Source organism: Hesperophylax consimilis, chromosome 4 (assembly GCF_061612785.1).
Source record: "Hesperophylax consimilis isolate HC1 chromosome 4, BYU_Hcon_1.0, whole genome shotgun sequence".
Taxonomy (NCBI): Eukaryota; Metazoa; Arthropoda; class Insecta; order Trichoptera; family Limnephilidae; genus Hesperophylax; species Hesperophylax consimilis.
In genome coordinates this window covers 31,181,838-31,199,644 of record NC_142839.1, presented here as the reverse complement: position 1 = coordinate 31,199,644, position 17,807 = coordinate 31,181,838, and the positions used below count along the sequence as shown (strand labels likewise).

Below are 17,807 nucleotides of genomic sequence, written 5' to 3'. Positions count from 1 at the left end.
AGTTCATCAAATAATGTACCGTCCATCAGAATGTTTCGGTAATCAGCTGGTTCACATATTCTTATTTCGCCTAACAAATTTTCATGAGTGTATTTATTTATTTTTTTGAACCATTCTTTCATCCGTCTGCGTTTTTTCTCCTTCTTTTTCAAAGCTATGACCAAAGCAATGGCCACCCATCAAGGGCGGATCCAGCTTTGGCGCCAGGGGGGGGTCACGTAGTCGTGGTCAAGTTTTTTTTTTTTTTTTTTTAAAGAAAGACAAACATTCCCGGGTTACGAATAACCCAACAATAACTCCTACCACCACCACAGAAAGCCGAAAATGCTTGCTTGTGTTGTGATGGAGGACTTAGGTCCGGTCAGTTACAGTTACAAGAAGTTATAATTTAATTTTGATAATAATATATACAAGTAAAAAGTAGGTATTGTTGGATATGGTAACACTAGGTATATCATTAAGATTGTCTTTTGCTCCGCAAGCCCGGGCGGCGTAGGCTCGTGTAATGTCAATTGTCAACCAATACAGTACAGATTACAATTATTAATCGTGTTCTTATTTCACCACAATATAACATGGTGTCAGGTGTGTCTTCAACATAGTATTGTGTGTAGAAATCTTGCAACTTTTTGAATTTCCTTTTCCTCGTTGTAGTTATTCGCCATCATATATAAAAGAAATGATTGCTTAACGTTTCCACTCTCCAACCATATCCGTAGTAAAAAGAAAATCCGGTTTAGGCAAATATTCTAAGACGTTCCGTATTTTTTTTAATCGTATTTTTGAAACCCTGGTGATTTTTTTAAAATTTCAACTCGAAAAATCAGACCATTTTTTATAAACCGGAAAGACGGGACATAATTTTATATGTGCAAAAAAACGGTAATTAACTAGCCGAAAGTCATTTAAAAAAGAACGTTTTCCACACGAATGTCACAAAAATGGCATGAAATTGTACGGAGTTCTGTTCATAATATCTGTCAAAACACCGCCATCTTTAGCAAAAAGCATAAATATACCAAACCACCTACTCATGCAAAAAGTCAAATCAAAGGTTAAGTGGTTAAGTTCGCAGAGAACAAACAATAAATCTAGTGAACGTTAAACGTCAAATTCAAAAATTCGCCGGATATCAAAGTGTTGCGGAATAAAAAAAATAATCAGTGTGGAATTTTACAAAATTAAGGGAACATAATCGGAGACGGAACATTTTCATGTAAATCATTCAAAATCCATCATTAAAAATAATACTATGCATTTCTAAAAAAAATTACTAACGTTTTCGTAATCTTAGTAAAAAAATCTATCCACACTTTTAGCCTTCATTTTAATTGATTCTGAAGAATTTGTTACAAATATTAAAAATGTGTCCACTTCCGAAGTTATTAATTCATCATCTAGAAAAATAAAATCTGGTACTTACCGCTAAGTCCGCTAACTTTATAACTTTTCCGGGTTATAAAGTTTTAAAATCGTTGAACGTAAAATATATTAATTGTAAGGTATTGTTTTATTAATCTAAAATATAAATAACTTGCATCCCTCGTGCGGCATAATTTTATTTTTTTTAAATTCAATTATAATTTCGCCGAAATAAATCAAAATGTTAGCCTTGGGCAAAACATCGATGAACGAGGTTGTGTCTCGCCTTAAGAATTGCTTTAGAAAGTATAGGAAGGCTGGTAATTCGCGCGGGCGCGTTAGACCTGTCCAGACCTGTCAAAAAACTTCCGAAAGAATAAGTTCTGTAACTTACTAAAATTACGTTAAGTGACTTTTGGTGTCGTTTACATTGGGAATTTGGCCAAACTCGCCTTCAAGAGCGATTTACAGGAAAAAAACTTACGAGTCTAACCCCAGCCTTAGAACATTAACAAATAACATTTGAGTTTAAACACACATACACTGGCATAATGAAGAAACTGATTAGATTACTTACCATTTCTTGTAATGAATTGAATTTGCAGCAACAATTTTTAAGAACACTATTACTTATATTGGAACTTTTTTTTTAAACTTAGTAAACAAATAAAAGTAAACACTTTATTAATAAAGTTTAGTCGTTCCGATTGAGGTTAGGTTTTGCTAGACGCTAGACGTTAGTCGAAACAAAGCGCGCGCAAGCGTCACACGTGGTTACACGAAATGTGTCATAATAATATGAAAGGTGGCGGCCGAAGCGCGCGCCGGTGGCGGTGCGCGGTGACGCGGTAACATTCGAATTTTCGATGCGTTCGTTCCCGAATAATGCGTTTGCCGTCAAACAAAGTATTATATTAAATTGATTGAATATTGAAAGTACTTAAATAAAATTTATATTGTGACAAAAAATATATAAAAACATTATGTTTAACAATTTTAATTAGTGGTCCACCTAGGTCCTGGATGGGCCCAGGACCTAGGTAGTCATGACCCCCCCTGGGCTGGGGCCCAGGGGGGGGTCATGACCACCGTGACCCCCCCCTGGATCCGCCACTGCCACCCATGCTTTATAACTTTTCGACATGTTGAGTTGTTGACTGTAGAAGTGTCAGTTGTAAACTAATTCATTGGATAGTAATTATTGCAACATGTGTGTCCTCCAGCAATATATTGCACAATATATTGTGCAATATGTTGACTGTATTTTTGAACGTCTAGAGGCCGCTCGAGACACTGACAAATCCGCTGGCCCAGACAATATTTCCACCAATATTTCTTTAAAATTCTCCACTAAAAACCACTTACATTACTGTTGAATAGTCTCTTGTCCCTTGGATATTTTCCAAACCTCTGGAAATCAAGCTTCATTATCTTCATTAGCATTCGCTATCTTCAAAAAAGAGGACGTCACTGACATAACCAATTATAGCTCCATTTTTTTACAATCAGTATCTACTACCCAAGCCTTTGATGAAATCTATCCCAAATTAATCAAATTTGGACGTTTAGACGTTTTATCAAAGGTTCATATTAGAATCTTTTCCAAAAAATAAAAAAAAAAGTCGATGCATATATACGAGTAGGTACATATTTTTATTCGTACCTACGTAGATACGTGCATTCGACAAAGTATTCCATAAGCTACTAATCCAAAAATATATGCCCTAGGAATAAGAGATCATACCTTTGCTAAAATGGTTAGCTAGTTATTTATCAAAAAGTATACTTTTCGTTAAAATAAAATCTTCACTATCGAAAGCTTTCTGTGCAACTAGTGGTTTACCGTAAGGTAGGCATGTTGATTTCCATCAACGATATAACAATTTGCTTCGAAGATGTCGAAGTATTGCTCTTTGCTGATGACATCAAACTAGAAAAGATAAAGGGCGAAACACTATCACGTGTAAATTCCGTAAAGGATATCGGTGTCGTCTTTGATCCCGAACTGAAATTCTCTGGCCATATATCGCAGCTCACTCAGTCTTGCTACAGACTTCTTGGGTTCGTCATTAGGACATGCAAGCAGTTCAATAACCAAGATTCTATGTTAGCATTGTTCGATGGCATACTGAGAAGCAAGCTGGAGTATGCGAGCGATGTTTGGGCACCGTACCACCAGAAGTACATTGATATGATAGAGCAAATCCAGAAAAAAATCCTCAGATATGGCTATATGAGGACGCATGGAACCTATTATCCTAGGTTCATGCTCCATATCGACTTACTTGAGGAAACTAATTCTGTGAGTCTGGAAACTAGGCGGAAAGCAAGTCTAGCTATTATGTCTTTCAAAATTTGGAACAATTTTATCGATAGCCCATTCCTCTTCTCTTAGGATGCTATAATTTATATGTACCAGACCACTACAGCCGAAGTCGATACCATGACTTATTCAGAGAACCAAAAGGCAAAACCGACGTCCTGGCAAAGCATAGCATGACGAGGGGAGTGGTGCTGTTGAACGAACTAGCAAAGAATTTGGATTTAAGTGACCTAAATTTTTATCTAAATGATCTAAAACAATTAGGGTAGACCGAGGCTATTCGGATCATTTTTTATGTTTTCTTGAAAAAAATTAAAACTATTGCTTCTTCTAACTCAGCAAACTTATTTTGTGGCACCATTTTAATTAAAAATTAATAAAATACTTCGTTTTAACCACTTTTATTGTTTATTACCAACATGTTTCATGAGCAACGCTCACTTCTTCAGGGTTTTTAATAAAACTAATTATAAATAATAGACATAAACAATGGTGTCAATAGATATTCCCTTTGTAAATTGTTCCATATTGCCTCCCTTTCCCCTATCCGTTTTATCTTTTCATTGTTGTCATTGTTTTTGTCTATTATTTTTTAATGACACCATTGTCTATGTCTATTATTTATCTATTGACACCATTGTTTATGTCTATTATTTATAATTAGTTTTATTAAAAACCCTGAAGAAGTGAGCGTTGCTCGTGAAACATGTTGGTAATAAACAATAAAAGTGGTTAAAACGAAGTATTTTATTAATTTTTAATTAAAACTATTGCATTTTCGAAAAAAATAATTTATTTAATATTAAGCATTTGACATTTTTATATGTTTTAATTTTAATGATCATAACATAAAGTAACTTAAAAAAAACATATGACTATTACTGTAGACCTCTCCACCGATCCGAATCACCACATATATATGTGGTCATTCGGATCAGTGGTGGGGCTACTCCTATCAAACCTGAAAAAATAGTTAAGTATTAGAAAAAAACAAAAACCAAAAATAGCTTTTAGAACTCATAACTTATATGAAAGTATCATGACACTTATTACACTCTTATTGGCTTACACACCGCACAAATAAAAACTTTATTAAACACTTTCTTGTCGTAACATTTTTTGTGGCACCATTCTTCGCAAGAAGAACTTTTTTTTATTTTTTTCTATTATCAATACAAAGTTTTTTTACAGGTTTTTTTTTCGATGTCTGTCTCACTGGGATAAACCTGTGTCGAGACAGACAGACATTGAATCCAATCTTCCTTTGGTGGATGTTTGTACATCCTCTTCATTGCAATAAATGCAAAACCACCTTCTTTCTATCTTCTTCAAAAGCCCCAGCCGATGAAGAAGCTGTTATGGAAGATTTTTTAACTTTAAGTCCCTGGGTACCTTTTCCTTTGAACTGTAATTTTGGGCGGTTTTTGGTGGCATTTCAATAATTAATTCATCCTTCTTACGTTTACCCTTATACAGGACAAATGGAGGTATGAATGATCCAACTGCATTCATATAAGCCAAAACAGTTATATTTTGACCTCGCTCGACAATTGTCATTGATACCACTTCACGACTTCTCTTTTCAGCAATAATATGCGGTGGACGATTATTTAGGGGCATGCCGGTTTCTTCTATATTATAAATGCATTCTGGCCTTCCTTGTAATTGACAGTCTCTTATTACCTTTTCCAGTGCGTCATAAAAATTTGAAATTTTGTCTGGATATATTCCGTTAATCTTTGCTCGAGATAGTCCTCCTGGTTTTCTTATGGAGAGGTATGGATGACCGCTTAAAAAAACGATGAAACCAATCTTGACCTGCCATTCCAACATCTGAATTAAATCTTTGTTGAGCTTGATTACCAAGACGATTACAATAATCAAAAGCGTGTTTCCTGACCATTTTTGGAGTAATGCCGAATCCACTTTTAGATAAATAAACCAACCTTTCCGCAAAAATGTTTTTCAGATTCAATATCTATTGCAGGTCTTGCTCCTGGATTAGAGATGATCCCGGTGATTGAAGTCGTATGTCTTGTAATGTCGTGTATGGGATTCCGTAGCTCACAGCAGCACTGCGAGTGCGTAATCCCATTTCAACGGATTTTACTTTCCTAACGGCTTCACCCATTGCAATTTTCGACCACAATTGATTAGTTGTCTTTTTCACATAATTGCACACCATCTGTTTCAAATAAAAATATAAAACAATCGCATCGAATTTTAAAAGCACTAAAGTATGATCCAAATAGCCCCCCCACCGTCGGTCCGTTTAACCTCACATTTATCAATATGATATTTACTCAAAATAAAGTAAAAAAACATACAAAATGCAATTTATTGCGCTTTAATTCTGTTTACTGTGCATAGGATTGATAAATATATAACATATGAACATGACTTAATAGCTTACCTTTTCAGAAAAAACACTAATAACGCAGAGAACAATATTACCTACACCAGGCATTTATTTGAGACGTAACTTGTGCGATCTTCACACATATCGATTTTTAGCAGTCAACCCACGCAATCTGTAATATCGGTAATTTTACTTTTATGGCATCCGGTAGATGGGGAAGCTATGTCTAAATTTTTTCATTGTCATTTGGTTACAATAGCCGAGATATATCCATATTGCTTAGCTTGATCCAAATAACTCACCTGATCCGAATAGCCTCGGTCTACCCTATTGAAGAGTCACTTAGCTAAATGCTGATATGATGTAAAATTGCACTGTAACTGGAATTAATGTTCCGTTGTACAATAAAAAAAAATAAAAAATTAAAAAGACATGAAAATCATTCTCAAATATTAGATGAAAAACTAAACTTTGCTAATCACATCCACCAAAATGCGAAAAGGTATGAAAACACTAGTCTTCATATTAAGAACAACCAATAAAATTAATTCCGTACAAGCCATAAAACTGTCATGCGTTATCTCTAGTCAGAAACCTAATCGAATACAACTCAGTAGTTTGGTCTTCCTTTTACAAAATTCAAATTAATAGATAACATTTAGCAAAACAAACAAAAAAATCTTTTGTTTCATAAATTTTAAATTAAATATCCCGCTAAAAAACATAAATTATCCATTACTTTTAAATACTCGCAAAATAATTGATTTAAATTTCTTATTTAAAATACTAAACATACAAGAATAACACTACACTATTCCACCGCAGTGTGCAGAAGCGCAAATACATTGCTAATTCCCCGATACAGATTTTCACACTATTGGAAATCAATACTTGGGTAATATTGATATGATTAATGGTGAATTTAGTAGATCATATTAAAAACCTATTCCAACCCTATTCTGTCTCTCTATTAACCTATTTGTTCTGATCTGATTATTGCATCTTCACTTCAGTAGGTAGGTACCTACTTTCAACAGATTTGTTGCTAGAGCTTGCAATGTTTTCTGTGTACCTATTTCAAATGCTTTATATACAGATTTTTTTAAATTTTCCGTTAAAAATACTGTTTAAGAAACTAGATAAAATTATCTTTTCGATGTACGTATGTAAAATAAACATTACTATTTATAAATGATAAAATTTAAATATCAAACGTGAAAAATGTTATCAAAAACGCTAACCACATTTCTACATAATTTTTTACTCCAATCGTAGAAAAAATGAGAGAATTCGATATTTCGAAAACACTTTCGTTTTGTTTGGGGGGATTTGTAAGAAAACTGAAACTTTACTTTTATCTTATTTATGGGGGTACATCGAATACTTATATTATGTAATTAATAACCTACTATATTGTGTAATTATATTATGTAATTGTTATATTATATAATTCGTGTATCTTTTTTTTACTAATAAAAAAAACTAAAAAAAAAAAAAAATCTTGTTCATATAATAAAAAAATAAGAAATAATTTTTAAAGTTAAACTAATCGTTACGATAGAGGCGCGAAATATGAATGATTTATTTTGACTATTTTTAGGATTTGATTAATGACATCCAGTGTATGTAAATGTTTAAGCCCTGAACAAAATTATTAACGCACATTGTCATTGTAATCGATAGTATTACGATGATTATTAAATTTGTGTAGAGCCGTTTTAATGAAAAATAATCTCGATGGCGATGTGTTAGAGGACTGTTAGATGTTTGATATTATAAGCACCTTGGCGCCTTGACAATTCGGCGCCCGGAGTGGACTGCTCCAACTATGACAGCATGAGGCCGGCCCTGGATATGTAGGTATATTGTCACTACCTAATGCTTAAAAAGACAACCGATGATTAAACAAAGAAGTTTTTTATAATAATTCTTATCACTTTTTTCGCTTTTAAGTTTAAATCGATGTATAAAGTAGGTAGGGGAGCCAGGGGCTTGTTGTAACGGGGGTAAGTAGTAACAGCTTAATAACTCAGCCGGTTTCAAATATTTTGTTTCGATTTTGAACTCAACGTGCCCTTTAAGATACTAGTCTAAGAGGTCACGGTCTTTTTCATAACGATCAGAGGAATGGGTAGTTTTAGTACATATTCAAAGTATGGCATCTCCGCATATGAAAAACGTTGGTCTGCCTGCTCTAAGTGGTTGCAACTATGAGTTATAGAGCTTACAAGAGGCTTTATTGTTTCGAAAAAAAAACGATCAGAGGAATGGGTAGTTTTAGTACATATTCAAAGTATGGCATCTCCGCATATGAAAAACGTTGGTCTGCCTGCTCTAAGTGGTTGCAACTATGAGTTATAGAGCTTACAAGAGGCTTTATTGTTTCGAAAAAAAAACGATCAGAGGAATGGGTAGTTTTAGTACATATTCAAAGTATGGCGTCTCCGCATATGAAAAAAGTTGGTCTGCCTGCTCTAAGTGGTTGCAACTATGAGTTATAGAGCTTACAAGAGGCTTCATTGTTTCGAAAAAAAAACGATCAGAGGAATGGGTAGTTTTAGTACATATTCAAAGTATGGCGTCTCCGCATATGAAAAAAGTTGGTCTGCCTGCTCTAAGTGGTTGCAACTATGAGTTATAGAGCTTACAAGAGGCTTCATTGTTTCGAAAAAAAAACGATCAGAGGAATGGGTAATTTTAGTACATATTCAAAGTATGGCGTCTCCGCATATGAAACAAGTTGGTCTGCCTGCTCTAAGTGGTTGCAACTTCGAGTTATAAAGCTTACAAGATTAGGCTACATTGTTTCGAAAAAAAAAACGATCAGAGAAATTGTCAGTTTTAGTATATAGGTATTCAAAGTATGGCCTCTCCGCAGATGAAACAAGTTGGTCTGGCGGCTCTCAGTGGTTGCATTTCAGAGTTATGATGCGCGCAAGTCATTGCATTGTTGCGAAAAAAACGATAACAGAAATGGTCAGTTTTAGTACCTATTCGAAGTATGGTGTCTCCACAGGTGAAACGAGTTGGTCTGCCTGCTCTCAGTGGTTGTATTTCAAAGAAAAAAAAATAACAGTAATCAATAAAATAAAAAAATTAAATCGAACAAATCCAATTTTTATTAATTCAACTTCCATAATCTAAACATCTTTGGGTAAAATCACAGATAAATCATTTTGTAGAATATTACTAAGGCTTAAAGAGTTAAATATTTACTTACTTCTAATATTCTTTTAATATTTTTATGAGGTTTTTCATTAGTCACATCAAAACATCATGGATTTTGGCGATAAAAGTAAAAAATAGCTTAAAAAAAGGGGTCTACGGTATCGTATACCGTTTACCTAATTCGAGTTTGAGGGATTTCTTAACGTACTTCGAAAAATGGTGTTCAGAAAACATAAAAAAAGACAACCTAATATTATAGTAGGAGATTTCAATATAAACATGAATAAAAATGCAGACATCTATACAAAAAACTTAAAAACTTAATCATTGAATTCAATGGGATGAAACAACTGGTAAAAGATCCCACTAGAGTAACTCTAACATCAAGTACATTAATTGATCTGGTGATAACAAATGTATTTGAACTACAGGTAAATCTATTAGATGCACCCAGAATCACAGATCACTCCATAATTCAAATTATAGAGCAAAATCGAAATACGAAAAAACATTTTATAAACACCAAAGCTTATCGGAACTATGCAAAATATGACGAAGAAGAACTAAGATTACAACTCAGAGCACAAAATTGGAATGGAATAATGGAATTAGATTTTGATATTAAGGTAGAAACATTCATAAAAAACTTAAAATATTCAATTTCAATATTCAAGATTTCTTTTTTAACTTGGATAGATTTAACTTAGATTTCGTCATCTTCGGAATCTTCTTCTTCGCTGCTTAGGCACGTAGACGAGGAGTCTGTAATGTGATGTACTAAAACTACCCATTCCTGTGATCGTTATGAAAAAGACTGTGACCTCTCAGTCTATACGGCTTACGACGTAAGCGCTGTCAGTACCTACAGTGCGGGAGAGCCCGTGACCGGTTGTCTGCAGGAGTGCGTTTTTTTGCCAGGTAACCTAAAAAATATTATTTCGTAAATTTTGATTTCAAGATCACACTGTGTCAAATTGAAAAATATTTCTATTAAATTTTGTTAAGCATTTATTAAGCCATCGTATTATGGTACTTTCACATAACCAAAGCCAATCATTTAATTTTTATAAATAAAAATTTCAGTAATTTCGGTTTGGGGCTAGTTGTAGCAAAATTTAAGGGGCAAGTAGTAACCTGTTACAACTTGCCCAAAGCCTGCACATGGGTAAAGGTTGGTAAAGCAAAGGTGAGTAGACCTGAAAAGACCAAGATTGATAAAGTGAAGAAAAAAGTTTTCAATGAAGACTCATATTCTGAAGAAGAAGAATGGATATGTTTGATTTGCGGAGAAGAATATAGCAAATCAGACAAAGAAGATTGGGTCGAGTGTATGATCTGTAAACTGTGGTCACACGTTAAATGTGTAAGAGGTGATCCTGTTTCGTACATTTGTATAAAATGTGAATCTGATGAAGACGAAGCATAAGCAGCGAAGGTTGAGGAAGTTGTTTGAATTAATTTCTTTAAACTTTTGACCAAAAATAATGTAAGATTTGTTTGTTTTCCTTTTTTAAAGCCCATGTAGCATGCCACATTGATTGTGATAGTTGAGAAATACAAAAATTAAAGAATTCTTATAAAAAATCGTTTTATGTCGATTATAAGTGCAAATTATAACAAAATATTTTCACTGATAATTGAGTTTTTTAATAAGTTTAATTTACCTAAGTATATGCTATACGAGTCCAAAGATGAGTATTGTTGTTAAAGAAAACGATAAGTATTCACCTCATGAGTTCGTAAGAAATACAATTGTCTTATTATGTGTTTGTTGGTTTTATAATACAAGCCTTAAATAATGAAACCTGTTGTTTTAATATGACGTTACTACTTGCCCCACACTAGTTACAACTTGCCCCAAAAACGGGGTAAGTTGTAACAAGCGACTCTTTCCTCAAAAAGTGTTATAAATACAAATTTATTATAGATTCAGGAAAAAATATGGTGGGAATATATTTTCAAATATATGATTACTCATTTAAAAGCTTTTTTCAACTAAAATACTCAATAGTTTAGTCACTCCATCGAAAGAACGAAAAAATGTTACAACTAGCCCCTCTCTCCCCTATTATTGTTATTGTTATTGAGAATCTTAATATGCATTATAGAAAGGCGTTATGATTGGACCAAACCATTTTGGAATTAGAAATTCTGTTTTTCACATTTGTCGTTTAATAATGATAAGTTCTAAAAGTCTGTGAATTATTTGAATAAACGTGGCCTTTAAAAATGTATTTATTTCATTCAATGTACCAAGACCAACGAGCTATACGCAGAAGCGTTGCCAGCTTCCAAGGTAGGAGATGGAAGCTTAATTTTTTATAGAGCTTACAGGGAGGGAACAAGGAAAGTCAGAATAAACTAGAAATATTTACGTACAAGCTGATGTGTAAAATGATGACCCGACAGAGATGTGCAAAATGGGTACCCAAAACCATTTGAAATGCAAAATAGAAATGGGTCAAAACTTTTCCATTTGAAAATGCAAAATGCAAAATGGTTTTTAGAAAAGCATTTCAAATGCAAAATGCAAAATACCTATTTTCAAAATGCAAAATGGTTTCTCAGGTCAAACAATTAAAATAATTATTAAGTATAAAATTTTATACAATTTTGTCATTTAATAATAGACATCAATGTATTAGAATATTACATCATTATATTACATGATGGTAAATCCAAAAACACCACGACTACAGATTATGAAACCACAAAAAACGGGACTAATGTTGCCAACGTAAAAACATAGAAACTGCTATCTAACATTTAATTAATTAATTACAGCGTCATGGCCCCATGTTCAGTATTTGAATCAGTATTTTTTGTAATGGTATCACTCAATTGCCAGGGCTCCTACCAGGGAGCAACTTGACAAATGTAAATTGTCTCCCATAGCGAGGTTGAGGACCGACTGATATTTGGGGCTTATGAAAAAAAGATGAGTGGAGATAGTAGGAAGAATGTTGCAAAAAAGCATTTAAAATGGAAAATACATTGAGAAAAGCATTTAAAATGCAAAATGCAAAATGGTTTTTAGAAAAGCATTTAGGTAAAATGCAAAATGGAAAATACCCATTTTGCATTTTGCATTTCCATTTGAAATGGATTTATTTGAAATAAAGCACATCTCTGCTTATAGCGAGGTTGAGAACCGACTGATATTTGGGGCTTATGAAAAAAGATGAGTGGAGATAGTAGGAAGAATGTTGCAAAAAAGCATTTAAAATGGAAAATACCCATTTTGCATTTCTATTTGAAATGGATTTATTTGAAATAAAGCACATCTCTGGTAGGTACCCGACATTGCTCGGGATTATGAACAGGGTCGTCTTAAGCCATGAAGGGGCCCATGGGCATACTAAGTTTGGGGGCCCCTTTTGAAAGCCGCGTAAACCTAAAGAAAAACACCAAACCACATTTTTTCAATAATTTCACAAGTTTCAGGGTTTTTTTTCAGGGTTCGTACAAGACATGCTACGCCAACTGCTATGCCAGCAAATGGTCATTTTGAGATTTATCATTTTGAATTTTGTATTACACAATGTACCTACCTATACCGGCTATACCTATATGAAAATGTTTTTGCATTTGGCCATGTCAAATAAAAATTAAATGTGTTATTTTTTTAAATACCTATGTATAGATATCTATTTAAAAAAAAAATATACCTACTTCGAAAAGATTTTCGAATATACCATAGGTAGATACATAAGTTTTCAATCCTCAATAATCTCGGAGCCTGTGGAACTACGGTATCCCCGAATGGAGTAAATGACGAAAGCGAAGGGAGTGGAAAACTAGTTACAACTCTCACAAAGACAAGAAAAAGAGCACAGGCGAAATTTTTTCCATTGTATCCCCAATTGGGGTAGGTATGTGGTGTGATGGAAAGGATTAAAATATGAAATATTGCATTCACAAACACACGGGAAAAGCGCCGTAGGCAAATTTTTTTTAGATCGAATAGCGAGCAAGCAAATACCTATTTTCGATTTCTATTTTTAGGAGTTGGTATCCGAACAATATTTAGACGAAAATTGTTTTGTATTTTCTTAGACGGAAATATTTTCGTATTGTTTAAAACGGAAACCTTTAAAACATACCAGTAGATACTAAGGAGTGACCCCACCGTCGTTGGGACCCTATGAAAAATTTGATTATTTATTTTTTGTCCTGTCTCCTCAACATGTAGGTACCTAAAATTTTCATAGCATCTCCAAAGATGACGTATTACGCCTTAAAAAAAACCTATTTCCTATCGGAGCCTCCTGTGTGGAGTTGTTCCCTGGCCGGGCCCCACCACAAGGTAAGAACCCTAGGCCGGGGCCTGACGGGCCTAAACGAAAGTCCGGCCCTGACCGAGACGAGGCAAAACATCTAAAGGTATCAGTTACTAAACTTAACAAATTTATGTAAAAAAGACAACCTGTAAAAAAATGCGAAACCTATTTTTATTAATAGATTTCACATTTGGATGCCTCCTCCCTGTCCCCCCTCCTTACCCCCATGGCTATAGGTACGCCTACAAAGTTAGACAGTCCAATCATCGTAACCTTCCCCTACCTAACCTAACCTAACCTAACGTATCTACTGTAAATTTGTAGTCTACTGTAATTTTTTTTTCATTAAAAGTTATCACTGATGAAAACTCACCTTAAACCCTTTGCATAATAACGGCGCTATACAAATCATCCAAATATTATCTATTATTATGCCAACCGAAGCCAGTAGAATTTCAGGCTAGTTATTTTCATCATTACATATTGTAAAAAAATGGCCTAAAAATCTAACATAACCAGTTAATCTAAATACATTTTTTTTGTTTATGTGTAAAAAAATTTAAAAAAAATCAGAATACCGCACACTAAAGTAAAAATGTAAAATGGACCTCACACCAAACTTGTTATTTATAGATATTACGAGTAGGTACTAAGCTTTTAGAAGGTAAGCTGTGACAAGACATGCATAAATTAAAGTAAGTTTGATACCAGAGAACTGCCTCTGCCCGTAAGTGCATGGAAGGAACGCCCCTAATTTTCAGCTTCGTCGTAAAAAGGGCGAACGGAATCCTAAACATCGGAAATGATCGCTGGCTAGTATTGATACCTTTCTATCCCGGACGAAACGCACCGACTTCCGATGCGTGCCGAGGGAAAGCCTGGTCGGGCGGTCGGGAGTTTCCGCCGCGTGCCGAGGATTGCCGAGCACCTCCTGTCAAAATTTGGCGGGCTGGCGTATCTCGCATGGGTCGTTATATCGGGAGCGGGGGGCGAAGTTACCCCCCCGGCCGGGCCGGCCCACCAGTGACGCCCAAGCCGGTCGCCAATAATCATTGTGAAAACACCCCCAAGGCCCGGTCCCAAATAGCCCGGCTAGATAAGCAGCACAGGGCGTGTCGGCAAAAAATGCTTTTCCCATCCCAGGCGACAGCTCGAGCACAACGGCAGATTCCTCCCTTTCTGAGAGGTCGGTTCAGGAAATATGATATTACCATGCAAATAACTTATATTCTAAATACATATTTCAATGCACAGATTGCATCACCAATGACACATTACTAAGCTTCAGGTATTATTAGACACCTATTGGTTTTTAACAAGTAGTAAAAAAAAACTTTAACAAATATTTTGAAAAAAAAAGTTTTCGTAAATTACACACTTTGGAAATATTTAAAAAAAAATTAAATTTGCTGAAGTGTATGATAATATTGAAAATAATGTTAATGTAAGTAAGTTATCGGTCGAGTAGTTTGTATTTGGGCGCGCTTATCGGAATGTAACGGTGGCAGTGCCCGCGGGCAAGGGAAGGGCGCCCCGGTTCACAGCTGCCTCCTACCAATAGCAGATACACCGACCAGACAACGATCCTACGTATTTTATTGTTCGGCCTTAAAATATTACCGGCCTTGACAAGTAGTCCCGAGCATTTTAAAAAACATGATTATTTTATTTAAAATAATGCAGTTAGATGTAAAAATGCTTTATTAAAAACTTTGCATATTTAGATTTTTGAGTTTTTGGGTTTTTGCATGGTTTTTAGGCAAAATAGAGCGGCGGAGTAATTTAGCCGAACATTGCCGAAGGCGCGCTTCGTGCCAGTTCCGTTCTCCACGCGTCCGAAAACGCATTCTGCCGTGTGAGCCGTCTCGAGTGTCTGTGCTGTGAAATTATGTTGAACAAAGAAAATAGATAGTCCACAGTGTTTGTAGTGTAAATGATGTCGTCTGACTCTTTACAAATCGAATCTGAGTATATTAAATTGGAAAAAAACGTAAAAGTAAGTGTCCACAATCTGGATTTAGCTTGTGTTATCTGTGCTGTGTTTACGCAAGGGGGAGGCGGGGCGAAAGAGTAACGGGCCTTCGGGGCACGGCTTGTGACGCGCGGGAGGTACGCGCTGGGGGACATTGACTACTCCCTACTCCCTTTCCAGCCAAACGAATCTTTACTAAGTGATTCATGTGTTTATAATACGAACACCTCATTTCTAAGGCGAGGATCACGACGAGATCCTTTTTGCCTCTGTCCTACTTATCGATTACGTTTTACATAAGACTCATTTTGCCGAGATCCGTGGCTTTTACATTGCAGATGCACATTCTTTCACTTCTGTGATTTTTATTTTTATTTTTGACAATATCTTCAACCCAGAATTTGATGTAAGTATACAAGATATTTATTGAATATTTAAACTTAATAACATTTTTATTGAATAGTACATTTATGAATATTGAAGCTAATTTTACTTGTGTTGTGAATTTGCATTTCGTACAGTCGATGTTTTCTTCAAACAAATATAATACAGTTGGTATGTCACGGAACAACTGAAATGTGAAAGATATTTGAATTTATTTTTTATTTACTTATACATTTATTAGTATGTAAATCTATTCTTTGGTAAATCTATTAAGAAGGCCACTGCGAAATGTGTTTCTTTGTACACTTTTGTAGATACAATTTATTGGATAAACGCTAAACAATGAAATTGTTAAGTTCTACTGAAAAAAATACCAAGGTACCTACTACATAAGATAATGTATTATAACAAGTCAATATGCAACATACGTACTAGCTACATTATGTAAATCGTATTATTTTTTTACATGTCTGTAGAAGTTCCTCCTAATAAACAATTTACAAAACTTTCTTAGCCAAAATTTAAATAGCTAAGTATATTCTCAATATGCTATTATTGTCAATATCATCCATAATATTTCATGAATTCAAAAATATGAAACTAAAACTCAAACCCCTCGCATATTTCTATTGTAAAAGTAAGTACTTGCCCCTTTTTCTGTTTGTAAAACACAAAACAGGCAGGATTAAGTACCTAGTAAGCTTGGTACCCACCTAAACAATAGGCCTATATTGAGGGGAACAAAACCCCGAAATTAAGCAATTGGTCAAACTGCAAGAAGTTTGCTGATGCATGTTAGAACTTTATAGAACTAGTTTTGAAATTTGAAATTTCCCGCCCTCTGGTCAGACCGCCTCCCCCTTCCCCCGCCCTTCAGATAGGCGTGTCGGGCAGATCTGAATGTGGGACAGTGGAACTATGACACGTGCCCCTACTTGTGGGCGTTCAAGGGAATATTCTTACAACACACGATAGTTTCATTATCAATAAATAATGTTATTTTGTTACACGGGTACCTACCCACATCATTACTACAAAAATGACTCCTAAATAAATAATGGCGTTGGTTTCTCTGATACGATGGAGTTCATTACCTTATTTATTACGATAAATTGAACAAAAACAGCAGTAGGTAGGTTCCATAATTTTCAAAATAAGGAAAAACTAATCACATGGGCGGTATTTTAAATAGGAGAAGGGATGGAAGTTTTCCCGCCAAAAACCCTCAGGAGGGGACTGGAGGAGGTAGATTTCAGGGGCGGAACTAGATTTATTGTTTACATCCGAAAAGGGGAGGAGAGTGGTAAAGAGGAAAGAGGTGTTAAGGAGGTTCCTGGTAAAGGCAAACTGCCAATTAGATGGAAGATGGGATATTATAAATATTATGGTTTGGCTCCTACCCACCTAAATAATGATGTCATTTTTTGAAATAGTAGGTATATATAGGTATGTATATTCCATCAAACTCGAAACCATTTCATTTTCTGCAGAATTTCTTAGGAAAAACTCACTACGCATAGATTTAGGATTTAGAGATATTAAATAGGTATGCTTTTTTGTTACCTAACGTTATCTGTTATATTTTTTCACAATCTTTTCTAAAATCATTAACTTCCACGATCGTAATAATTAATAATAGGTAATATTCTGAAGTTGACAGCACACAAAATGTATAAAGGAAAAGTAAGCATAATAATTTGACCCAGGCGTAGTGTGTTCAATTCCTCGGCTGGCTAAGTCCTCCGTCACAACACAAGCAACATTTTCCGCTTACTGTGGTGGTAGTAGAAGATTTTAAAATATTGTCAGGTTATTCGTAACCCGGGAATGCTTGTCTTTCTTTTTAAAAGATAAAAATAATAATTGGATAATTTGTGTAGCGCAGTTATTGTGAAAGTCACCTCTCAGTGAAAGGACTCTCTCTGTAAATTTTGCTTACTAGGCTTTATTTTAGTAATG

At 34.8% G+C, this 17,807-nt stretch overlaps 1 protein-coding gene across 6 annotated transcripts in view; it reads left to right on the top strand.

Moving 5' to 3' along the window:
* The first annotated feature begins 15,333 nt into the window (after positions 1 to 15,333).
* LOC149424534 (uncharacterized) overlaps positions 15,334 to 17,807 on the top strand; it is a 44,378-nt gene continuing 41,904 nt past the window's right edge. For 5 of the 6 annotated variants that reach the window (XR_016305794.1, XR_016305793.1, XM_089651670.1 and 2 more), the window contains exon 1: positions 15,334 to 15,488. Coding sequence is in view for 3 of the 6 variants with exons in the window: in XM_089651670.1 (XP_089507796.1) it covers positions 15,426 to 15,488 (63 nt within the window). In the remaining 3 variants the exon portion in view is untranslated. The other variant, XM_089651671.1, reaches the window with a different exon arrangement.